Here is a 25,076-nt window from a genome sequence, read left to right on the forward strand (position 1 = left end):
TTATTATTGCTGTTGAGTGAGCAGCTCTCCACGAGGCTTTATGATAATCTACCTGTAGAGAAGCTCATGACCCTTCAGCTGATCTGAGACTATGAAATCACCTGTGCTGCAGCAGCAGTTTTGGCAGCACGGATCGCACCACTGGACTGTTATCCACACACTCCAGGAAGGGAGTGAGCTCTCTGGTCCTGTACACGTCTCCTGCATCGCACAAGAAGAACACAAGGAGGCCGACTGTGTTATCATCGCAGCATCATCGATCATCAGTTATCCTCATCGACTTACTCCCCCACTGACCGTTAGCGGAGACGAGCAGGGAGAAGAGCAGCTCCACCACTCCGTCTCCGGGTGCCTGTCCCTCTGAGAGACAGAACCTGGACACCACCTCCAGGAAGTAGGAGTTACAGCAGTCCCTGACCACTGCTTGCTCCTGAAGCGCCGCCCTGAACCACGAAGAGAAAAGTCACCATGAAAGCTGAACGACAGCGTCGGACAGCCAGACGCCTCAACATTTAACGGACACATTTGTCTGAACTCACTTGACGGTGGGAGAAACAGTCGGCGTGAAGTCGGGTGGCAGGTCTGTCCTGCATTTAGGACAACGTCTTTGCTCCTGAATGCAGCGTTGGAGACACAGCAAACAGAAGATGTGCTGGCAGGGCAGGACGGCCGGATCTGTTAACCCCGACAGGCAAACCGGGCAGGAAATGCCCAACCTTCAAAATATCACGGGAGAGATTTATTATTAGACTGTGAGATAATAAAATAAGAGATTCTAGTGGTGTTTATTGTTATTATTGATATTCTGACCTCAGATCTCGGCCGATACTCTCATCATGAAAAGAATTGAGGATCCGGATCAGCTGCTGCAGTGTGTCCACGCTCCTCACATCAGGGGACTCCTGCATCAGCTGTTAGTAAATGAGAGAAAAAGTAATCTGAGGACATGTCTTGTTTTCTCCCGTCTGACCGCCGACAACTACCGAAACATTTGACTTCTGTTGTTCACTATGTTTCCTGTTTTTAGTAAGAAATACTTTACTGATCCTTTCTGGTTCTTCTGCACTTAAATATCACTCAAGGAGACACGTACAGACCAGGAAGAGACCCAAGTGACCCTTAAAGACACAAAAAGACTACAAAAAACTCCAACACAAATAGACACAAAAGATACACAAAAGGACTACAGAGATACAAAATCACTAAAAAGAGACGCAAAACAACCACAAAGAGATGCAAAATGAACAGACAGACGCGTAACAACAATTTCAAATCGACACAAAACAACTTCAAAAAGAGGCTTAATCACTATAGTCTGTGTGTCTTGCTCCTGTGTAGGAGAGGTGGTGGGGCCCGTTGTCTCATGGAGAGAGGCCACCTCAGCTGAATTACTAGCAGCTAACTCATCGATCATGAGAAGAGATGCGTCAGGATCTGGGAGGCTTACAACCTCAGCCAAAACATTTCCTGGAGGGAAACCTCTTTCTGTCAAGATGAAAACACTTACGCTCAGATGAAGGTTGCAGTGTTTCAGAGCCAGTTCTCTCAACCTTGAGTCTTTCTGTTTCACTCTGAAGATGACGTGCTGGATGAAAGATGCAACAACCAGCATCCCGTACCACAGCGACCTGAAACAGCAAAGAGGTTATCAAAAAACTTTAAAACACAAAAAAACATGATTTATTCCTGCTGCACATTGTGACAGACTCACCTGATGGAGTCCAGATGCTGCAGACAGCCGGCGCTGCAGAGGGTTCTGTATTTCTGACCGAACACTCGGTCCAGACACGGCTGCAGAAACTCCACTCTGCTCACGAAGGACTCGCACTCCTGCAGCGACGTCACGGTCAGCAGTTTGGTCTGTTCAACACAGACACCGAGCGCTCCAATGTCCTCCACCTGCAAAACATCAACGTTTTTAGATCTCACAACTAAGGACTATGCCAATGTTTAGCATGTTAGCTCAGGGTGAAAAAGTTACAGAGATTCCACACAGTGTTGCCAACTCCTCAGTAAGGAAAGTAGCTACACACAAGTGTCTGAGCAGCTGTGCTTCCAACCCACTTCATATTTCAACAAATACTACCATTACATCCTTCAGCTAACAACTCAAAATAACATTTAAATTGTTCTCACCATTTCTCGGGGCTCCCTATTCGACCCCTGCTGAGCGACATCGGTGGCTAGCTGGGGCTGCAGCAGAAACATGTGGCTGAGAGAATCCAGTCGGGGGGCAAAGTGTTTGGCAGCAGCCATTATCCAAGCAGGCGAGAGCTCCGCGGCGGCACCCACGGAGGTCTGGAGCTCGGACACGCAGCCCAACATGGCCCTGGAGAACACCTGGACAAGAAGTCGAGATTATTACTGGCAGTTCCCCAAAATACGTTTCACCTAAATGTGAGGTTCAAAGCGTCGGTACCCTCAGCTCGTCATTTGACTTGATCTTCAGAGAGAGCAGCAGGAAGTCTTGGAGGTAGAGCTGTCCGTACTCCCATCGATCCTCGTCGGAGAGGTTCTGTAAGTGACCGCCCAGCTGGCTACTGGAGAAGGTGCTCACAAACTGCAGAATCCTCCCTGTGCCATCCTCTGTTGTTACTGAGGAACAAGTCATAAAAACATTTGTGACCATACTATATATACTGTATCTGCTCATCGTAGAATAGAGATTATATATACAGTAGTGTGTAGAAAAGTCTAAGATGAAGGCAAACCTGGCATGAATTCTGATTCTTCCCACAAGCCTTCAAGGTGAGTCCTGACGAGCCAGCTGAACGGAGCAGCGCAGGATCGTTCTTCACCATCCAGCATGAAGTAGTGATGCACCGGCACCTCCTGGTCTGACTCACTGGAGATTATAACAAGCGCAGAAAAGGTATGCCTTTGGTTGAAAAAACAACTAACAGACATCACCATGAAACTCCCCCAGTTGATTACTTACTTTACTTTACTAAGACAATTATTACTTGTATTACAAGTTCTCTGAAATTAGGCTTTATTTAAATCAAATATGTACTAATTTGCACACATTTCCAGAACAGAAATCTGAACATTGGATAAGGCCAGGTTCAAAAATATTGTTTCAGTTTGTTGACATATTACAGTCAAACATTTTTACAGGAGGAAATTTGGATATAACGCCATAAATAAAGAAAAAACTGTCAACAGTCAAAAATCCATAAAATGTAGTATAAATGAGTGTGTGAGTGATGTGTGAACAAACCCCTCGGTGTGAACCTTCAGCACACAGAGAGGAATGAAAGAGTGAAGTTTGGTGAATGTAAGAGCTGCTGAAGTGGAGATTTATCATCAGAGTCTGAGAACAAACTCATTTAGAGGAAACGTCCTTTTAAAGAGACGTTTAGTTACATTACAGACATTTAGAGACTCTACAGGTGAACACATGAACTCACAGATATCACCATGAAACTTCACCACTTCATCACTCACATTAAGACTATTGTTTTTTGTATTACAAGTTTTTTTGAAATGGTGTGTTTAAATATGCAAATGAGGCATTATCTAATGGTAACTTTTGGTGAATTTAGGAGACATCTACAGACGCAAATAAACAAAAGTAGTAAAATAAACACCTAAATATGTATTTGGGATGTTTTCTTTTCATTAGTCTGAAAGAAGACGTGTTATGGAAGCTAAACAGCCCAAAATCTGGGAACCGTGGGAATTAGACAGAACAAGTAACCCTTAATAACCTTGAGTTTTGAAGAGGTGTTAGGCCTAAAATCTGTGAATCTGACAGGATGTCCAACCACAGCTTTATCAGGCCCTGGCTGAGTCTGTCATCAGACAGCAGGTCCAGGTTTGCAAACCTGTCCATAACTTCCAACATGTTGGCCAAGATTGGAGTCACGATGGACTGAAGACGGCGCCACAGGGTGTATCTGTCAGTTAAAGACGCAAAAGAAAGCTCCACTTCATCAAATCATCAACTAGAAACACTTAAAGAATGCACATGAAGCACCAATGTGCAGAGAGAAATACTAAGATCCAAAACTGGAGCCAAAGCCATACCGAAACAAATCACTCGATCCAGTACGTTAATCTTTATTAAAACGTTTCCAAGTTAACTTTACCTCAGAGTTCCCCCCTCCTGCAGAGCCTGGCGTTTCATGGCTTCGTTGCTCACCCACTCCTTAGGAGAGCCCATCATTTCTTCTGTCTGTTTCAAAGCCTCGGCCAGTCTACTCAACAACACCTCCTGAAAGTGAGCTTTAATAAAGTATATAGTTAACATATATCAGACACAAATGAGGGATGCAACAAGTGTGTATTTACTCCCACATCACAGTCAGATGTTGGCTTATTACGGACAAAATGAGTAATTCACAAAGAAAGTGATTAGAAATAATCAACAAACCATGTCACACCTGCAGATATATTCTGGTAAATGTGCAAACAAAACTTACTCTCAGATGATATATATCTACCTCCTATTTGCACTTGACCAGCTCCCAGAAGAGTCAGAAGGATGTGCACCCGCTGCATGCTTCGCGATGTCACGCCATCGGGGTCCCTCAGCAAACCCACAGCTTTTTGGATACATGATCTCACTAAGGCAAGGCTGTGGAGGTGGGCTCTATCTCCCTGTACGCAAACACAGTTACATTTTTACGCTAACGCATATAAAGGAACATTTATTTACTTTTAAACTCACTTTTGTATCTACCTGAGAGTCTCTACTTGTCCTTGCAGTTTCTTCATCGTCATGGTGTCCTATTAAAGTAAAAACATATGGTTTATTTTAAAGTACATATTAGCCTAGAGAACAGTAAAACCACTTTCTTTCCCATTTGTAATACAACACACTTGGTAGTGACCAGATGATGAATAGCTTCTACCTGGCAGTGCAGGGTGGAGTAGGTTGCTGATGAGAGTTCCACAGAAAACCAAGAGGTTCAGGCTCATGTCCTCTGAATCCCTCAGGTCATCAATGTGCACGGAGTGCCAGATTCCTTCGGTGCGAAAGACAAAATGTTCCTTAAGTCTTGTTATAAGTCAAGTTTAATGCAGTCAACAAATAATTGACCCTCCATTAAGCCCGCTGCTACACCGTCAAGCTGTCAGAGCTACATTACCATGGAGCCCACACTGTCACTAACTGCACTCCCTGAATAAATATCATCTAGTCTTGGGAAAAACTAAAAATGTATTTCAGAGAGAAGCAGACAGAAGGGTCTACAGTGTGTTTTTGAAGGATATATTCAGCATGTCAAACTGATTCAGCAGTGAAAACAGGTTAAATCGATAAAGATAGAAGCTAAAGCTACAGTATAAAAGTGAACCACTACATCACCTGGACATCCAAACAAAAGACAATGAAATTAAGGGACAACACTGCAAAAGCAGCATGTGTTTACATTCAGTATACCTTCAGTAGCTAGCATAGAATAGAAGTGCTAATGCTAGTTTATGGTGTGCTAACGTACTCTGCTAATGTTAGCTCCACAGGTTTTTATGTTGGCATGAGAGTCTGTGGAGCAGAACTGGATAGTTGTCGGACTCTGGTCAAAGATGGCCGATGCTACGCTTTGATTGGCCAGTCTGCGTTCGAGGGGTGGGGCTTAGCAAAGGATCAATTGCATTTCAATAAACAACATATTACATGTAGTACTCACCTCCTTGGAAACCGATGTACTGAGATTTGCTTGTGAACCTAGAAACCTTCACAATGAAAATCACCCAACAGGTCTGATCCTCCAGTGACATCAAGTAGTTCATGGTGCAATATCTAGAGGCAGATGAAATCATAAACACATCTGATCTGAAACACCTGAAATGTACTTTTTTTTCACGGAACATGCATAAAATCATATTGCAATCTGTTCAGGATGTTGTCATTGAGCCCTACTTTGCTGATGCTATGAGCTCATCACTGCAGTGGGATTCCTCGAGGTCCATCTGGATTAACAGCATGCGAAGAGAGGGGCCAGCATCTTGAAGGAAGCCCCTGACACAGAAAGGAGAGTAAGAGAAAGATTTAAAGACAAAATTATAATTTAAAAAGCCATGCTCCTGTTATCCAAATAGTTAGTACCTTATCTTGTTGCAGAAGGAGACCTCAGTGTCAAACTGGTGGAGCGAGAGAAGGAGGATCCTCTCCTTATGCAGTCCTAGAGCAGGGGCAACAACCCTGACATCCGATCTGGTTAGCAAGCTTGAGAATGTAGTTATCTGTGAAAACCCACAAAGCGGACAGTGGCATCAACAATTTGTAAAGATTTTAAACAAGTGGCAAAAACAAAATTGGAGCAGTAGTTTGTGGCCTACCTCTAGAAACTTGCTGGACCCCTGATGCTTGTTCAGGCAATCTTCCAGGAAATTTCGGAGGGAATGGTGATGCTGATGCTGGAAATACATTCTCTGGAGTTTCTCCTTCTCTTGGTTTGCGAAATCTGAATACTTGAGCCTCACAACAGCGTCAGGGGTGGCACAGTTCAATAGGAGACATTTTGCTAAATCAAAGATCTCTTCTTCCTCGTTTTCACCAGCAGCAACTTCCGTCTCCATCAATTCTTCGCTCTCGGACATCACTTTGTTCTCGTCATCACATATGTCCATTGACATATGTTCTTTTCCATCAATCTCTGTGTCCATCGCATCACCCAACTGATCGTCCTCTTCATCAGCTACCTCTTTCTGTTCGTTGGAATTTGACTCAAGTATTTTGTTTGGTTCATCTTCTTCCAGTGAGTCATCTTTTTCATTCTGTTGCTGTTGTCTTACTGCACCGGCTTCAACTTTTTGTGCTCTCCTTTCCAGTGCTTGCAAGAGAGCGCTGGCACAGGCATCGCCATGGTAGCCGACAAAAATGTCAGATTGCTTGAAATCTGAGGCCTCACCTAAGAATTCCTCTACCCACTCCTTCAGTTTGTGGAGAACCCTGTGCTGCCACGGTTCCAGGTCGGTACTCCTATCCACCCTGTGTTTTTCAAGCCTGTTGATGAGGGGCATGGGAAAGTGCTCATATACTTTCTTCTGGTCCTCTACTACCACCAGTCTAAAGTTTGTATGGACACGACATTTGACTCTGTGGGAGCCGAGACCGAGATCAACGTACTGCTGCTTACTGAGGTAAACATAGTACTGGTTCAAGGCATCGTACAAGCTTTCGTAAAGATTTTGCATGTTGAGGAGGATGGCAGTACGCCCGGTCTCCATGCACGTTTTCACCCGGTTAACGTTACGGCAGATTTGGGCATATTCCTGGTCCTTTGGGAATCCTGAGCCAAAGATTATTTCAGGCGGTGGATTGTCTCCTTTGGCAAAGATTTGTTGCTGAAGGATATGGAGAGCTGCATTGTTGGTGGTCAGCAAAAGGAGGTAACGGCTCTCCTGGTTGGCGTCAAGGTCAAGATTCTTTTTCACCATTTGCAAGGTGCTTGGTCTGGGAATTTGCGTTAAGTTTTGGAGAACCTCTTGGAAAAATATGACAGGGTCAAAACCCTCTGGTTGTCCACTGAAGTTACGCAAGATGGCCTCTACCAAGTGTCCACCATCTGGCTCTTGTTGCGTTGATTTGACCACGGCAAAGAGCATTTTGACGAGGCTGTAATAATCCCTTAGACCAAAGAACTGATTCTTTGTGGTCTCCTTACATATGCTCAAGAAGGCCTTTGCCAAAGATGGGAACAGGTGTTTGATTTGCAGGAGAATTTGGTTTGAAGATGAACAAATTCCCTTGGCAGTTTCCACAAGTTCATCCTCACTCGGATCCCATCTCGACACAAATATTCCTCTGTTCATCTTTGCTGGGTCAAGAGCCCAGTTGGAAATGCCAACAAAGCCGACTTTCATGTGTGGATCTGGCTTGTCATTGTCAATGCAACCATCCTCCAAGAGAGGATGGAGGGTCTTCAGGGGCATCTGAGGAGAATCTTCTGCGAGTCCTATCTCATCAAGCACCACCACAGATACATACTCGTCCATGTTTTTGTCCTTCTGGAAACGGGCACAGTTCTTGAATGTCCCTATGATGCCTTCCGGACTTGAGTGAGGACTGCACTGGAAGGAAACCATATGAACTTGCTTGAGTTTCTTGAATAGTTCACAGTGGGAGTTCTGGCCCTGCATGGCATCAGCCACCACTGTTTTTGCAAGCGACTTAGAGCTGCCTGGCTTGCCAACCAGAAAGAGTGGGATCCTGAGCTCAATGCAAACCACCATGAGAAACACATTCTCTTTGAGTGCAACATTTTTGGCTATGGTCGCCCTTGTCTGAATGTTCTGAAGAAAGAAGTCCTGACAGGATGAAATCTCTTCCTGCAATGCTATTGGATAGCAGAGAGGGTCTGGGAAGTACTGACAAATTACAGAGAGGTAATGCTCTTTGTCTTCCAGAGATGGGTAGTAGCAGACTCCAACTGAAAGAATCAAGCACTTCAGTGCTTTATCAGCCTCACTGAGATGAGAGCAGTTGTTAAAAAGGACCTCGCTATGCTGGTAAAACCAAACTAGCACTTTCATAGACCTCTCCACATCTCTGAGACTCACAAAACTGCACTCATTTTTCCGACTTCGCATGTATTTCTGTGAGTCTGCCAGTACATTTGAAATGATGTCCTTGCAGACCTCTGGCAAACCATGGTTGACAACTTGCTTCTGGACAATCTGTTTGATGTAGGAAAGTTCAGTTGAATCACTCAGCTGACCAAAGTCCCACACCAAAGAAGCCATGCTTGGAGGCAGAGGATGGACCCTGTACACCAGCTGTCGCAGAGGGACTTTGCCGAGGCGGTCTTCTGTTTCATCTGCCTTCACCCTGTATCCTAAACCAGCACGTTCCAAACGTTTCACCATTTCAGGTGAGTGCTTCCTGTAAGGATTGCAAGCAACTATTATTTTCAAGCCACTGTCTGCTTTCAGGGGTTCCCCTTTCATTGATTGGTCACACAGGATTTCCTTGATGGCAAAAATGGCCTCTGTGGTGTTGCCTTCATCGAAGAACAAAATGGTGTCCAGCTTGTGCATTCTACGGTTCTTTGCGGCAAGTATCTCGGCCTCCCTCACCTTTCTGTAGATCATCTCTGCTGTTGTTCCACCATGTACCTTGACAAGTACCATGTTCTCCACTGGTTTGTCTTCCCTCTGCAGAGCACACAGGAAACGGACTAATCTGGTTTTCCCACAGCCGGTCTCTCCCATGATGACAACTGGAATTCCACACCGGAATCTCATGTGTATGGCCAACATCTTCATCACATTGTCAGCAGTGAGCTCATATGTTCGGTCTGGATCAAATGTTCTGTCCGTTATTCCTTTCTTTGCACCGACAACGCAGGAAATCCTTTTGATTTTGTCAGGACGTGGCAAATTATCAAAGTTTTCAGTGAGAGAGATCCTTTGCCGTTCCAAACCCTGAAAAAGGTTTTGTGACATCACATTTTCTATCAGGACCTTGTGGCTTCGAGGATCAACTGCATTGAGTGTGTTTTGCCTCTGACATATCACATTAAAGCCGAGGAAAGACATTGAGAATCGGTCTGCATTAAAGAAAATGTACGGATGAGACTCATTTTCCCAATGCTTACGAATTGTCAGACGGGCAAGAAGGTCATCCTCCAGACTGTTGTCAATGTGTAGCTTGCGGCTTTCATCAGATGTATTCAGAGATGGCGAGGCAAAATCTCTTGACATTAGAATCATGAACTTCACAATGAATCCCTTGAAACCAGGCAGCTGGTCTGCCAGATAATTTGGATCACAGAAAACTGAGTTCTCACAGTCTTTCAGTTGCACATTGAGGAACCAGGAGAAGTTCTTCAGCTCAGCCCAAGATGGATCTTGCATTCCACAGTATTTCAGAAATTGATTGACACAATCGATGGGATCCCCCATTGTGGATCCCTCCTGGTAGTTAAAACAATCCAGATTCTGAGTGTTGCTGTAGAGCTTTAGATATTGATAGGGTCTTTGAACCCCCTCACTGCAAAACTCCTGCTCATCCATGAGTGGATCAAAGGTCTGTTTTGACAACACCCGACTACTGGCCAACAACTCCTTCACCTCTTTTGGAGGTCTACAGTTGATGGTAGGTAGAATATCAAGAAGTCCAAGCTTCATCTGCGTGAGCAAATTAAACACAGATTTAGAAAATCAATGGCAGCCTGAGGTCATTTTTGTAATTTTGCTTTACATTAAAAAAGGGCAGAACCTCCTAATCTGAAACTTTCAAAGCTACTCAACACAAAACAGACCAAACTGTTTTAATAATTTAAGCAATGCGTGCTAATTAAGTGAAATTTAAGGCATTGCATTCAGAGATCTATGGGACCCCCAGTTAATTCAAGCAGGTAAATGTGGATTATGGGATATAAATATCAATGCATTTTAATGCTTATATTTGGTTTAGCTATAGAATTAAAATAGAACGGACATTCCTTTTCAAATAAACAGCGGGATGGTCAGAGCGGCAGCCATTTCACTTCCATATAACCTAAACCAATTTACTGTAAGTCGCGGACTCACTGAGTTGAGGCTTTACAGTAAGAACTACAATCAGCAGTAGAGTAGTAACGTTATGAGGCGTAGATATCCAGAGGAAAACTTCATGCTTCATCCAGAAACTTTTGTCACAGCGTAGGAAAGCCCATTGCTATCGCAAGATGATGTAACCAGTGTAGCATTAAGGCATGGTGGAATTAACAATCTAGCTAGCCATCTAACAGGCAGCTGGCTAGTTACCAAGCTTGCTAATTCCACGATGCTTTAATGCAACACTCGTTACAGATAATGAGCCCAACCACGGGCTGGTGTCCAGCGGCAGGACTTGGACTGACAGTCCCTCCGCCTCACTTCTCGCTGCTCTGGAAAATCTAACTAGCTAACTAGCCAGCCATCCGTGTCTGGTGCTGCGTTTCCTGGAGAGCCGCTACAACACTCTACGGCCCCGCTGACGTCAACAACCGCCATTTTCTTTTGTACCCCGGAAAATAGTACAATGTCAATTCTACTCGAGCTCTATTTCTATGGTTTGGGAATTTGTTTACAACCTAACCTAACCTTACATACCTCTTTTGGTTGGTTTTGAGAGGATTTGTTTGTTCTCAGGACTTCAACGGTGGTCAAATGAGCGACATTTCTTCTCCACAGCATGCCATGGCTGTTGCTCAAACAGCCCAGAACTAACAGATGGAACAGGAGCTCATCCAGACCTGAACGAACCTGACAGGAGAAGACTGTCAAGCACAAGCAACGACAGAACAAGTGATCTGCAGAGAATGTATACTTACTCCAGCGGTGTCAATGTGCAGGAGGACAGGGTCCTGCTCTCTCAAGGGTGCCAGTTTCTCCGATAGACTCTTAATCAAAGAGTCTATATCAACACATGGCTCAATCAGTCTGATCCTGATATGATTTGCTCTGGGAGATTTCCGCTGGAACTTCTCAAACAAACGATCCACATAAAGGGATTTCCCTATTGATTGAAAAAAAAATGCATTCTGTCAAGAAAAATATGCCATGCCCCTAGGTTTAATTTAATTTTGTAACGATTTTACGCGATATACTATATTAACAAAACAACACTGTTTTTACAAATAATCATATTCTACCCCTATTGATTAAGCATTTTCAGGGTCACCCTTACCAACTGCAGGCCGTACAGATGACACCGTCCAGACTGAGAGCTGATCTGGAGAAACCTGGGCGACGGGGCTTTGTGGGGATGTGTTTTGTGTGAAGTGGCGATGTAGATATTTCCGAGCAGTCTCTGCTGTTAGACTCACACCAGCCTGCACTTTGTCATTGCTAAAGTAAGAGGGCACATATCTGTGCTGGTGCTCAACCGGACTAACTATGATCAAGCGATAATGCGGGTTGCCGCTTCTCTGAAGACCCTCGAAGAGCTCCCCCGAGGCCACACTGACATCATATCCCAGCAGCCCTGGATTGACGAGAGAGTATATCTTCTGGCAGTTTCTAGCGGCGCCTTGGCCGAGAGCTCGGCGGAGAAAGATCTCCACCTCCTCCTCTGTGGTTTCCTCTCTGCAGACTAGAACCTCGTCAGTAGACGGCAGAGGCTGCTCTGGATTCTGCATGTAAAAAGACAGGACGGTGGTGAAAACTTCTACATCGGGGCAAAGCACAAGATTGGGCCTCCCCTCCTGGAGGATCGGGGGAAGGTTCCTGATCATGTGCAGCTGGTTCGTTTCAGAGAGGCACGACAGGAAGTGGGCCAGAGACGTAATGTCCAAGTACTCATTGAGGTACTGCGGCATGTCGTCCTTGAATTTACACCACAGTTCTTCAAGACTGTCCTCAACGAGTAGTGAGCCCTCCTCGGCATCCTCATCGCATTTCGTTACACCATCATCTTCGTCCTCTGAAGAAAACTCCATCAAATTATGAGCCTCTTCCATGTCCTCTTCGGCGTGCCCTGGTGAAGCTGGCGTTAAGTCCAAAGAAGAAACGAACACCAATTGATCTTCGTTGTCAGACTCAAAATCTTCTGGTTCATCAGGCTTTGAGGTCCGACTTGCTGCATTAGTGTAAGCGACTCTGACATCAGTTAGCGTGCACTGAGGCTTTATGGGAAAAAGCAAAAGCCATAACTGTGGAGGAACTGGTGCCTGCCGATGACACACTTTGTGTATCCAGTGGCACAGGTACACCATCTGCTCTGAGGTGTAGTGGTTCAGCAAGTTGAAGTTGGAGCGCATCTCACCGATGAAGGAGCGCCATTCCTCTTGGCAGCTATCCATGGAGTGAGCCAGCGTTTGCAGCCGCTCGGTCACCTCGCCATCGTACGCCATCTCTTTACCCTGCAGGGATAAGAAGGTGGCTTTGATGCATGGCTGCTGTTGTGGGCAGCACTGGACCTCAGCATGCCAATCCCTGAACAGCATGTTGCCAGATGTTTGCATCTGAAGAAGGATGGTGCCCAGTCGCTGAACTCCTTCAAACACCTAGAGAGCAGGAGAGTGAGGATTAACAAAGTTAATCTCAAAAGATAAACAAGATCACACACTTTGGTCTTAGAGGCCTTTGCACGCTTTTTTTCTTCGTGTGATTAATACGCTTGTCAGGTTGATTTTCTGAGCTTTGGTATCGCGAATAAAGGCATCAACCAATCACGTTGTGCAGAACGTACATATTCAAAACGTTCACTATAGTGTACAACAACACGGAGTCTCCGTAGTCCAAGCCAAGACGTCTGGTCACCGTATGATAAAGTTACTGTAAAACTACCGTAAATCACAAAATATTCACCCTGAGCTACTTTTTAATGTCATTTAAATCACTTAAGAAAATAAAATGAGGTGTTGGATGAGAACATTTTTATCCATTTTTATTGATTTCTGTGGACATACCACATATTCGCTGTAGTTCAAACATCCTCTGAATAACCTCTTGCCACTGTACATTGTGCAGAGAGTTACATAAAACACAGTCTTTAATAAATGCCACCAACCTCTGTGAACCTGTTGACTTGCTCTCGGCCGTGCTCCCCTTTGGACGACATGAGCATGAGTTTGTTCTGCAGCTCCAGCAGGTCCTCCAGCTTGTAGCGCTTCTCCTCTGAGCCGCTTGTCACTGTGACCACCACCATGTTTTGTAGACATCTCTGCAAGCAAGTGTCATAAATAATCATAAACATCTTAAATAATTAAGACGAATTGAGTCAGCAAGGCACTACATCTTGGTATCTTTGACTTAAAGTTTAAATTACAAAACATATATCAGCACAAGGGCAATTATCCTGCTTCTGCCGTCCACATGTTATTCAAAGTAGGTTAAGTGTGCACTCAAGAGCAATGGAAAATACGTCAGAGGGAGACTTGAAAGAAAATAGAATAAGAATCAAGGGTTTTACATATTTGACCCAGAAGAGGAAGAGAAAAAGTAAACCTTTCCAGAAGATGAATGTCATTTACTTTATCTCTACTCATGTATCTTGAGGGTTTCAGGAAGTAACCAGCGTCTTGTGAGTGTTTTTTTGCCAGCGGATATCAAAATGCCAAACACGTATTCCAAAAATATTCTCACTATCGGATCAACGTCTCTTTTATTTTAATGTTCTAAGACCATATTCTTTCCTCAGGTCCTTTAAATGTCCCTTCTCTGTTGACTTATCCTTTAGTGACAGACTGACCTTCTCCGTGTTGTGAGCAGACCATCCGATGTGATAAACTCCGTGAGCATTGATAGAAGAAGCCAGGGAGAGGGAGGACTGCTCCACAGAGCCGTGGGTCTCCTTCAGTGCTTTCAGCCAGCTCAGCAAGCGAGTCGACTCTCTCTGGAAAAACAAAGGCTTCGTTATCACTCCGCCACAGTATCGGGGGGCTTCATGTTACCGCGACACGGGAGAGGTCATTACCAATTTGTCTGGCAGCTTCTCGTCTCTGTTCTGGGTGTCCCACACCTGCTGAGCACACCTCATGAACTCCTCAAAGCCGGCGTGATCGGGGAGGGCGTAGAGCAGAGGGCCGTAGCCCATCACCGCGTCGTGGAAACAGGCCACCTGGTCGATCTCCGTGTCGTTCTCTCCGGCAGATATGGAAGCTAAGTCGACGTACACCTTCACGTCGCTCATATCTGTTAAAGGGGGCAGAGAGGTGAGCAGGCAGGCGTCGTCTGCAGAACTAAACACAATATATTTGTTTTTGTTCCTCTCACCTTTCAGGTTCTCTTTGACCCAGCAGACCAGAGTGTGGCTGGCTAGAAACTCCTCCAGGCAGTAAGTGTGCTGCTTTTTGACGGTGGAGAGTCGTCTTTTGGCACAAAACAGCTCGTCGCTGAGGGACCCCAGGGTCCTCTGCTTAAATGTGTCTTCTTCCTGTTTTCAGGATTCAAAGATTAAACATTTTCTTCAAGAGAATATCAAGAGAAACATTTCCACATCACTTTACATTATCTTGAATATTGAAGAGATATACATTTGAAAATCACAACATCATTTTGTGTTATTGAAAACACAAAATACACACGTTTAATATTTCACTGTAATGAAGTCTCTCCTGATTGGAATGCATTCATCAGAGTTATTGTTTCTCTCATCAGATAAACAAACAGAACGAACGTTAGCCTCTCATATCAGACTCGTTGTTAGAAGTAGACTAAACTTATCAGAACAATACGAACTCATGAGGCTCAAAGGTGAACTGATGATATAAAAGACTATGGAAGAAATTCTGCAAATGTATCCGGCGACCCAAATAAAATCTCCTGCGACCCACCAAATGTCACTCTTCACCTCCTGCTATTCATTCACTATTTGTGAAAAGTCCTTAAATTAAAATAAAGATAAACATGAATAAGAAGAGTATGTTTTCTTCTGGCAACAACTTTGTAAGTCAACAGATCACGAGACTTACCAGCTGGCTCAGAGTGTCGATTTCTGTGAAGTTCCCCGAAAGCTTCATTTTTTCAGCGATCTTCAGCATCGCACCGGCTGCAGCCGCTGCCTCGTGCAGCTGTCGATACTCCTGGATCTGAGCCAGTCTCCGCTCCACCCAGCTCTCCTCGGGTTTGGACCGTCCTGACTCGCAAACCGTCTCGAACATCAGACTCAGCTCCCTCTTCAGCAGCTTCCCGTCTCCCTGGTCGCCAGAATCCTCCAAAACCTGATCCAGCTGCTTGAAAGTGATCTTCGCGTTCGCGAAGCCGACGGCGAGTTCACAGAAGTCCGTCAGAAGCGGCTTCCAGATGTTTTCACAGATCTGCGTTAGGCTGACTGGAAGAGGAGACGAGCCGCTTTGCCTCCTTGACGCCAAAGACGCGGCCCCCTCGACCCAGCGGGACAAGATCAGGTTGCTGTGATGCAGTTTGAGCATCTCACCGGACATCTTCAGGACATCCATACTGGTTTTATACCAGAGGACCTGGGGGGGGCCCGGCTTCCCCAGCTTCCCCTCAGCATCAAAGGACTGAACCAGCACCAGTTCGCTCAGGCTCACCAGCTGGAGATCTGCACTGTGCTGCTTCTCCAGAGCAGACATCTCAGGAACTGGATACATAAGAACCGGGTTACTGAAGAAAACCGCCCATAAACCCACAAAACACAACAAAGTTCTCTCACTTAAAGGACCAGTGTGTAGCAATCCAGGGGTTTATTAAATTAAATATAATATTCATAACTATGTTTTCATTATAAATAGTTATAGATAGCTTAGAATAAGACCTTCATATCTACATAGGGAGCGGGAGGCGGAGTCCGCCATGTTGCATCGCCATGTTTCTACGGGAGCCCAGAACGGACAAACCAAACACTTACCTAAAGGTAGGGTTGAGCAATAATTCAAGATGACAATTTATTGTCTTTCAATTTTCAAGCTTTATAATTTACCTTCGCCCAATACTCATTTTTCTGAGCAGAGCTTGAACGCACCATGCAAGTCAATGCAACCTCTGCTAACATCAGCAAATCAGTAGTTCAGATTCATCCCGGTGTACTTTTGTGACGGTGTTACCACGGTTTTGCACTCGGTGGCTCGATTTACCGCACCGCAGCTCTAGATGGCACTAAATCCTACACACTGGCCCTTTAACAGAATCTAAGCGGGCAAAGGGTTTCTCATTACTCACCTGTGATGCTTTCTGTAACCTTTGCTATCATCTTTATCAGCGTCTCCATTTTCTCTCTCCGCTGCATGAAAGAGTTTAAATCCATCTCTCTCTGAGACAAAACAGCGTCTGCATCGACGGGAACCGGCTCACTTTTGGTGTTTTTCTTGTCTGTGGACGACACGATGCAGCCGTTATTAAATAACACCGTTTGATCTAGTAATCACGGAAGGCTTATTCTGTGACGGTAATGCTCTTACACTGCTGATGAAGCCTCTTGAACTCCTTCTTATATTTCAGGCAGGTCTGCAGGTGTCCCAGGGGCACGTGTCCCTGCAGCAGAGAGTCCACCAGAGACTGCAGTGCGGACAGACAGCTGTGGACGACCTGTCCTGCAGTGTCATCCACCCGGATCGACGTCCAATCACCTGGAAAACAACGACATCGTGAGCATTACAAGCTGTTAACCTCAAGGAAACAAGACGATAAATGAATAGATAAAATAATGAATGAAATGAAGTACTGTAGGACAGCAGGTGGTTGATGGCGGACTGAGGATCGAGCAGCTGGACGACAGAGTTGTCTCTGAATCGAGCTGCTGATTCAACCACAACAGCAGACATGACAACATCAGGAGGGTCCTTCATCTTCCTCATCAGGTCTCCCTCCTGCCCTCTCTGAACACATGAATGTAGCATCATTTATTTAGCTTTATCATTATTTCATTATTAAAATAACCCAATTCAATTTCTAGATTTTGGTCCATTTTTCTTCCATAACACGTCATCTTTCAGACTAATGGAAAGAAAACATCCAAAATACACATTTAGTTGTTTATTTTACTACTTTCTCTATTTGCGTCTGTAGATTTCTCCTAAATTCCCCAAAGGTTATCATTACACAATGCCTCATTTGCATATTTAGAAAATAACATTTCAGAAAACTTGTAATACAAAAAACAATCGTCTTAATCTCAGTAATCAAGTGGTGAAGTTTCATGGTGATATCTGTTAGTTAACTTTCTTACATTATTCACTTGTAGTGTCTCCACTTAAAGGAGGATGTATTATCATTAGACATGTATATATGGTTATATTTATATGTACCTGGCAGATGTTCTTGATAGCAGACTGACACAGCTCGTCGAAACACGTCTGTACAACAGCGTCGCTTTTCCTTATAGCTGCTGAGGACGACTGATGGCAGCAGATCAGAACTTTATCCTCCTCACTGGCCTGCAAAGAAACCAGTTGAGACGAGCTGGAGAAGGGCAGCATTAGACTCCTGTATTCTGCCTCAGACGTCACTAAAACAACAATAATGTCTATTTTACACTGATCAATAAACGGTGGCTGACCTGGGAGATCCTCTTCTTCAGGTCTCTTTTCAGGCTCGACGTCCAACCGGAGGAAACTTCTTCAAGCGAGCAGTCGGCCTTCAGCAGCGCATCCCACATCTGATTCAACACAGTTATTACATCATCATGAAATAAACATGGTCGCCATGTTCCTTTTGTTTTTCATAAAAAAATGAGGTCAATTCATATACGGCGTCTCTACGTCACTCCTCCGTATTACAAATATAGTAAAAATCCTGTTCATTGGTTGCAAAAACAACAACATGGCGAATTCAAGGCTTCAAAACATCAGTCCACAAACCAATGAGTGACGTCACGATGACTACGTCCACGTCTTATATACAGTCTGTGGTTTGAGTACATGAAATCAGAGTGAACGGGGTTCACACATATTTTTACGGTGTGCCTTAAATAGAGACGAAAACTTCCTGTTCGAGCTTGTAAACCAGAAGCCAAAGTCAACGGAATAAAAACATAAACTGCTGGTGAATATTCGGACTGCGTACCTCAATTTCCTTTGGATAGCTGAGAGATTTTGACGGCGTCACGAGAGGTTTCTGCAGCAGCTCATCTCTCCACTCTCTCATTCGCTGCTGCGCTGGCTTTAGATCCTCCAGGAGTTTCTGCTTTACGGCCTCAAAGTCCCCGTCTGACGACTAAAAGACACAAAAAGGAATAAGTTAAAGTCCCACAATGAGGCTGAAGCAGCACACGATTAACAGACTATTACCTCTTTCCTCAGCTTGGCAGCCAACATCTCTGCCAGTTTCACCACCAGCTGGTAGGAGAGGACCGCGGCCTCGTACCACTGGACGAGTCGCACGAGTGGACACGTGTAGTTCAACACTCCGATGCTGCTCATGAAGGCTGGCTTGATGTGTTCACCTTCCATCATTCTGCAGACACGAAGCAAAGAGTTACAGGGAGCAAACCAACAGCACGGTGCATCAGAGGGGATGTTTCAGACGTCCTCACCTGTCCTTCTCTCTGTCGACCTGCAGCAGTATGTGGGTCAGGGTTCTCTGAGCGTAGAAAAAAACACCATAAAGGATCATTTTAAAGATAAAACGAAGCATACTTTGAATATTTGTCATATGTGTATTTTCTGTCCCACCTTTGCATTCTCCTCTGCTCTGTTGTTGTCCCTCGACCCGCCACATTTTCTCAGTCTGTAAAACAGACTCTGGATCAGCTGTTCTGCAGGTATCCCCGTCAGGTCTGAAAACTCAGGAAGATCCTCAAAAGCGACCAGAGAGGACCAGCTCATCAGGAGCAGAGGCGTCTCTTTAGCCGAAGGTAAGCGTGTCTCGATCAAACTCAGCACTCTCCTGTGAAAAGTGTTACTGAATGAAGATGCCGCTCTGCAGAGATGACGTATTTTATGGAAGAGCTAACGGAAATTAGCTCCACACCGTTTCCCTCAACAAAAAGACAATACTATTTCTCTATTGGAAAGGTTGCTTTGAGACAAACTCACTTTCTCTTGTCAGGGCTGGACTGTATATTCTCCCTGAAACTGCAGAAAAGGACCTTTTGAAGTCCTGACCAGTTCTCCTCCTCCACAACTGAACCCAGTCTCGCTGCGTCGCCTCCCGGCTGTCTGAGCCTGAAGAGCAGAGGAACGAGCAGGACGAGCTCCGACACCTTCTGCTGCGCACAGCGGTTCATCAGACCCAACACGGTGCTGACGGGACAACAGAGGAGAGTGAGACGGTGTTACACAAGGTCATACATCAACGCCTCAGATGAAGATCGTGAGTAGGGATAACCCCCGAAACTCCGTTCTTAACGGGAACCGATTACACAGCAGAGAAAACCCGGAGTATCGATGCGGTCCAGAGTTATCGGTTCAGTAAGAGTATCGATAAGGTACCGAACCGATAAGCAGTATGGATCCTAACGATACCGTCCCTACTCATGAGCGCCTTTAGGATGTACGTCAGTGGACCTCCTTTCTGAAGCTTTTGCTAGACTCACAATTGTAGTTGTGGGAAAGAACTGAGCATCCCGTCCAGGTTTGTCTTGTCCATTGCGGTGTCTGAGGACACCAGGAGACACAGCTCAGACCAGCCTTTCAGCCCAAGGTTGATGCTACACTTTGTGGTGACCATGAACACGGACAGGCCCTGAGCGAGAGGACCACTGCTCCTCCAGCCGCCGGGGAGTTTGTCCTTCGGCTCTCCTTTTAACATCTGAACCAAAGACTCTGCAATCAGCTCTGATGCCTGTGAATAAAATAAAAACATGTGGTTACTGGTGGAATTTTGGATTCACTATAAAACGACTGCTTCTTGTTGCACCTACTATGACCATGGGAGGACGTGAACCGTCTGGGAATGTCATCCTCGTGGGTGCAGAACCGAGACTCCACGTAAAATGCGTCAAGCTGTCACACAAGCTCTCGGTGCTCTGTTTGTCTGACGGGGACCACTTCTGGAAGATTCTTTCCAGCAGAGTCCTCGCTGAGGCCTGCCAGGCGTCTGATACCTCGTCACCTTTTGATTTCTGGAAGCCGAACATGCTACGGCCAGTTTGCCAAAAACTTGTGTCCTCACGAGTGATGAATCCTTCGTAAAGGTGCACCTCTAGAAGAAACACGGGCCGGTTCATGTTCAAGACTCAGACCTACAGTTGTGTGTTGACGTGCTGACGGTAAATTACTTGCTTGTCTTACCTTTAATGTTTCGGTCGAATGGAATTTGAACGTGTCTCGTGGTAATTCCTGAAATCTCTTTGTGCCGTTGCTTTACTCCGTACCAATAACGCCATTCGCCTCTCCTCAAGTCCTTTTCTTCAACGGTAAGACTTGCTTCTACCAGATACCCTCCATGTTTTAGTCCACTAAAGTCAAAATAATGAACATTTGTTAATATCGATGACAGTGTAGGAGGTGTAGCCACACACGGTCGGGACATTGATCCTGAATATACAATCAAGACAACCAGGGAGTCTACAGGGCTTTAAACCAAGTCAGACACAAGACCTGACATCAAGACATCACAAGAACAGGAAGTGACCATATCTGGACTGAGGAGGAGTGACGTAGAGACGCTGTATACGTCTCTGGTAAATGGTAACCTGTCAATCACCGTGTAGCCCCGCCCTAAAGCATCCCCTGCTTTATGGTCTGTTTGACTCTAAATGGACCATAATGTACTAAATGAACATCATGCTGTATTGAAGAAGACTTGAAACTAGAGATTGAGACCATAAACTCATGTTTACAATGTTTACTGAGGTAATAAATCAAGAGAGAAGTAGAGTCATTTTCTCATAGACTTCTATACAACCAGAGGAGTCGCCCCCTGGTGGACACTAGAGAGAATGCAGCTTTAACACTTGAAGCATCGACTTTAACTCATCAGAACTCATTATTTCTTGAATAATCGATTAGTTGTTTGGTCTATAAAATGTCTATAAATATTCAGTTTACTCTCACAGAGGAGGAAAGAAACCAGAAACTCACATTTAAGAAGCTGGAATCACAGAATGTTTTTTTTCTTTAATAAAATACTCTTTAATAAAATAAAATACTAATTGATTAATACTAACCCTTATTCAATTTTTTGCCCATTTGCAGACAAGTTATAAACTGCTGCTGAATGTCGGGATCTGTGTCCATCTCCTATTTTGTAACTGTCATGTTGAAACAGGAACGTTCCCCTAGAAATTAAAACACACTGTAGCTATACCACCACTACTTTTAAGTCACTGTGAGGATGAAAAAGGCTACAGGCTCTACACTGTTCATCTGATGTGAACACAAACACCCTGACATGAAAGCTGAGAGTCAGAACTTTAAATTCAAAGTCGTCCTGGAGACAAAATGACCATTTCTGTGTGTGAAAGCTCAAACTGTCAATACTCACACGAAATACGTCATCTTTAAGGGTAAAAACCATCCGTCGGAACACAGCAGAAGCGTGTCGTCGTCTTGGGTGAAGCGAAACTTTTTGTCCAGCACAGCGTAGATGTGGAAGGTGAAGGTGGGAGCAGAAGACGGAGCTCTCACTGGGCTTCGGTCGCTGATGAGAGAGAAGAAAACACGTTTATCAGAGGATCAATCAGTATTTAATGTAGCTGTAAAACTGAAGTCACGTCATAAACTCTTCACAGTCAGTGGAACAGAAGTCTATGTGGACCAAACTTTAACAAACTTTAAACCAAACTAGAATAATTTTTTTATTTCACACATATTCTATTCTATTTTTCTCATTCATGCTCCGCATACTTCATACTGAGATTAACTGTAAGATGCATGTTTGCTAATAAAGAGTTTTGAAAAAGTGTCTTTCAGTATCGACCGATGCTTGTTAGTAAATTAAACAACCTGTACCACCGGTCTTACCGAGAGCTTTGTGTTGGTTGAGAGTTTTTATCTGCAGCTCTGGAGGCTTCCTGACCTCCTCCCTCAGACACAGCTTTGGCGTAAGACTTCCCTTTGGCATCTTTTCCGGCTTCGCCCGAGACTCCAGCTGTTGGATTCTCCTCTTTGGACTTGGACTCTTTCTCTGGGTTTCGGTCCTTGGCTGAATCCAAAGACGCTCCGCCGTCGTCTGGACGTTCGTTCTGCTTTACCGGCGTCTGAGCGGCGTCCTTCACTTTGACCTCAGGTGTGCGTTCGTCTCGCTTCAGCTGCGTCTCGGCCTCGTTCTTCTTCGTCTCTTCGTCGCCTCGTTTTGCACCAGAGACGTCTGTCTGCGTTTCCTTGTTGCTCTGGAAAACAGCTGGAGTTTGTGTGTATTTTTCTGCACCTTTGTGTTTCCTCGTCTGAGTCTGAGCCGGCACCATCTTGGCGTCTTCGTGCCGTTGTTCTCCCACAGTTTGCACGCTGTCTTCAGCTCCTGCGGGGACACTCTCCTCCGTCTGGCTGCCTGTGGTCTCCACCGCCTCCATCTCTCCTTCACTTTTCCACTCAGCATCCTCTTTAACGCTGGAGACGCTCTTCCTTCTTCCTTGACTTCTCTTCTTCCTCCTCTCTTTGTCTTTGTTCTTCCTGCTGGAGCTGCCTCGTCCTCGTTCCTGGAACACAAACGTGATCTTAAACTGAGGATCTGGTTTTTAATCATCTCATGCTCTGAAATCTGTTCTCGTGCATTTCTACCTTATTTCTTTTCCTGCGTTTTTTGGTCGCCACATCCTCCATCTTCTTGGATCCAGCGGTGCTGTGGGGGTTTCCTGCACCCTCCTCCATCGTTAGGGGACTCTCTTCCTCAGGGGAGTCCCTGGTCCCCTGTTATCTGTTATCAGTCTCTGGAAGTAAAAACCACAGCAGTTACGTCCTGCACGTCCGAGTCAGTCTGTTCAGTCAGTAAGGGAGGGGCAATGAGAGACATGTTGACCAGTACAAGTCTTCATCTTTGGACAAGCATTAATTACTTAAGACAGTAACTGTGCATGTGTGGTATCATGCACAGTTTTTCATACTGTGCATGATGCCACTATCATAAACTAATTATGACACTGAGTTAGTCTGTAATACATCAACCCATTATAGTTAGTATCAATACATAGTATTATTGTATTACATATACTATGATTTGTTATTTTCAAATCAATAAAATATACTTTTATCTGAGATAATTTCAGTAAGTTTGACGTTTCTTTAAGTCACACAAACAGGTGATTTTTATCATTCAAAGTAATAATAATAAAATCAGAGTTGTGTTTACGACGTTGCTCAGCTTTTAATAATCTGCACTAAATGTAAAACATAAGTTTTCTTGTTTCTTACCTTCTCAGTTTCAGGTTGACTCGGTCCGTCTGTCGCAAACATTGAGGAAACGTTCGTTATAAACACCGTAACGTCCCGTATGTAACCGCAAGGGAGCGTCGACAAGTTCACCCACTTCTCTGAAGTCGATGCTTATTTCTCCACGTAAACTGTATCTAAGCTGCAGTGTTGGTTCATAAAACCTGACTTAACATTTAAATCATCTTTGACAGAGTTTTGGTTAAAATATCGCCAGTTAATTACGTTTTTCTGTCTTGATTAAGTAACTCATTTGACGACGGTCCCTAAAGCAGAACGAGTCTTTTAAGTTTCATTTCTCTCTCAACAGACAAGAAACTTATGCTGCGTTCAGGGGCTCATCGGAAGTTTTCGGCAGTCTCGAAACCTATGACAGGTTTTAAATGATTTAGGATTTCAGTCAATTATAGTTTATTTTTGTATCTAAAATGAGGTAATATATATATATTTGTTATATTTGGAGGCTTGTCACCTCAACAATTTATACATGAAGCAGGAGGCCACTTTCACAATGCAAAGCAGTTTACTTTCACAGGTATTTTGTGTGTGGGCTCTGTCAAAAAACAAACGGTAAGAGACAAGATCAGAGACAAACTTAAAATTGGAAGACTAGCTCACTTGACGGTGGGCTGGGACGTGTTCTGAGTCTAAGTGTCCTTGAGCAAGACACTGACCCCCCAGCGGCTCCCCGGGCGCCTGTCATGGGCAGTCCACTGCTCCCTGATACAGGGATGGGTCAAACCATATCCTTAACGGGATAAAGGTAATTTAGTATAATAAAAAAAGAAAAAAATGCTTGATGACAAACTGATTGCAGCTTGGCAGGGCACTTCCCTGTACAGGCAGGAGTACTCTGTAGTTACACCCTGCTTCAGGTGGGATCATGTGACGATGTGTTTGTGACTTCTGACTGCAGGACCATAATATTTTAAAGCCTCACATGGTGATCAGTGAACAAAGGCCAGTGATCAAACAGAACTGACCTGATGTAATAGTCGTTCCTGATGAGCAGAAGGTGCTGAAGGACTGACAGGAAGTAGGCCTCTGAGCCAGCACCTTTCACCACGTCGGACAGGAGATGGTTACACTTCATTCATATCAGTGCAGGAGCAACAACTTCATGACAGTGTTCATTCAGTAACTGTTAAGATCAACTTCCCGAGAAAACACCCATTTTGAGTTCCTTATAGAGGTGCGTTCCACTCCTTGTAAACATTTGCATTTGTATTAGTTCTTGTGTTGTTTATAACTACTTGTTTTTCCTCACCTCTTGTTTCCTGACAGGCGTCATTGATCAAAAGCAAACCTTCTTTAGTGGTTAGTGGTGCCATTTGGCACCAACTTAAAACACTTCTGAAAGGAGCAATGTGTTTGGCTGAGAGGAAAGCATTGGATTCCCATACACTTTTGATTTATGTGATATTCTGTCTCTCTCCAACCCTTTCTGCA

General features: G+C 44.6%; 1 protein-coding gene across 1 annotated transcript in view; it reads right to left on the reverse strand.

Annotated features, from left to right (window-relative positions):
* Positions 1-23,769, reverse strand: part of rnf213b (ring finger protein 213b) — a 39,859-nt gene extending 16,090 nt beyond the window's left edge. The window contains exons 1-43 of the mRNA XM_076081566.1: positions 23,610-23,769; positions 22,980-23,128; positions 22,224-22,897; positions 21,745-21,900; positions 20,550-20,716; positions 20,180-20,460; positions 19,853-20,100; positions 19,353-19,559; positions 18,990-19,203; positions 18,851-18,897; positions 18,606-18,771; positions 18,382-18,531; positions 17,876-17,974; positions 17,625-17,753; positions 17,042-17,195; positions 16,779-16,946; positions 16,540-16,689; positions 15,330-15,961; positions 14,632-14,791; positions 14,333-14,550; positions 14,108-14,251; positions 13,427-13,579; positions 11,603-12,920; positions 11,247-11,431; positions 11,026-11,178; positions 6,286-10,077; positions 6,053-6,189; positions 5,867-5,965; positions 5,634-5,746; positions 4,857-4,970; positions 4,685-4,731; positions 4,446-4,602; positions 4,092-4,227; positions 3,711-3,899; positions 2,712-2,845; positions 2,420-2,595; positions 2,137-2,340; positions 1,712-1,899; positions 1,508-1,628; positions 811-911; positions 540-716; positions 298-443; positions 102-201 (exon numbers count right to left, since the gene is read on the reverse strand). Of these exons, the coding sequence (XP_075937681.1) occupies positions 102-201; positions 298-443; positions 540-716; positions 811-911; positions 1,508-1,628; positions 1,712-1,899; positions 2,137-2,340; positions 2,420-2,595; positions 2,712-2,845; positions 3,711-3,899; positions 4,092-4,227; positions 4,446-4,602; positions 4,685-4,731; positions 4,857-4,970; positions 5,634-5,746; positions 5,867-5,965; positions 6,053-6,189; positions 6,286-10,077; positions 11,026-11,178; positions 11,247-11,431; positions 11,603-12,920; positions 13,427-13,579; positions 14,108-14,251; positions 14,333-14,550; positions 14,632-14,791; positions 15,330-15,961; positions 16,540-16,689; positions 16,779-16,946; positions 17,042-17,195; positions 17,625-17,753; positions 17,876-17,974; positions 18,382-18,531; positions 18,606-18,771; positions 18,851-18,897; positions 18,990-19,203; positions 19,353-19,559; positions 19,853-20,100; positions 20,180-20,460; positions 20,550-20,716; positions 21,745-21,900; positions 22,224-22,897; positions 22,980-23,069 (12,194 nt within the window). The 5' untranslated portion in view covers positions 23,070-23,128; positions 23,610-23,769. The remainder of the gene's footprint in view (positions 1-101; positions 202-297; positions 444-539; positions 717-810; positions 912-1,507; positions 1,629-1,711; positions 1,900-2,136; positions 2,341-2,419; positions 2,596-2,711; positions 2,846-3,710; positions 3,900-4,091; positions 4,228-4,445; positions 4,603-4,684; positions 4,732-4,856; positions 4,971-5,633; positions 5,747-5,866; positions 5,966-6,052; positions 6,190-6,285; positions 10,078-11,025; positions 11,179-11,246; positions 11,432-11,602; positions 12,921-13,426; positions 13,580-14,107; positions 14,252-14,332; positions 14,551-14,631; positions 14,792-15,329; positions 15,962-16,539; positions 16,690-16,778; positions 16,947-17,041; positions 17,196-17,624; positions 17,754-17,875; positions 17,975-18,381; positions 18,532-18,605; positions 18,772-18,850; positions 18,898-18,989; positions 19,204-19,352; positions 19,560-19,852; positions 20,101-20,179; positions 20,461-20,549; positions 20,717-21,744; positions 21,901-22,223; positions 22,898-22,979; positions 23,129-23,609) is intronic.
* Between the last annotated feature and the right edge of the window lie 1,307 nt (positions 23,770-25,076).

The sequence above is a fragment of the Anarhichas minor genome, unplaced genomic scaffold (assembly GCF_050575085.1).
Source record: "Anarhichas minor isolate MPS153535 unplaced genomic scaffold, ASM5057508v1 ptg000082l, whole genome shotgun sequence".
In the NCBI taxonomy this organism is placed as follows: domain Eukaryota; kingdom Metazoa; phylum Chordata; class Actinopteri; order Perciformes; family Anarhichadidae; genus Anarhichas; species Anarhichas minor.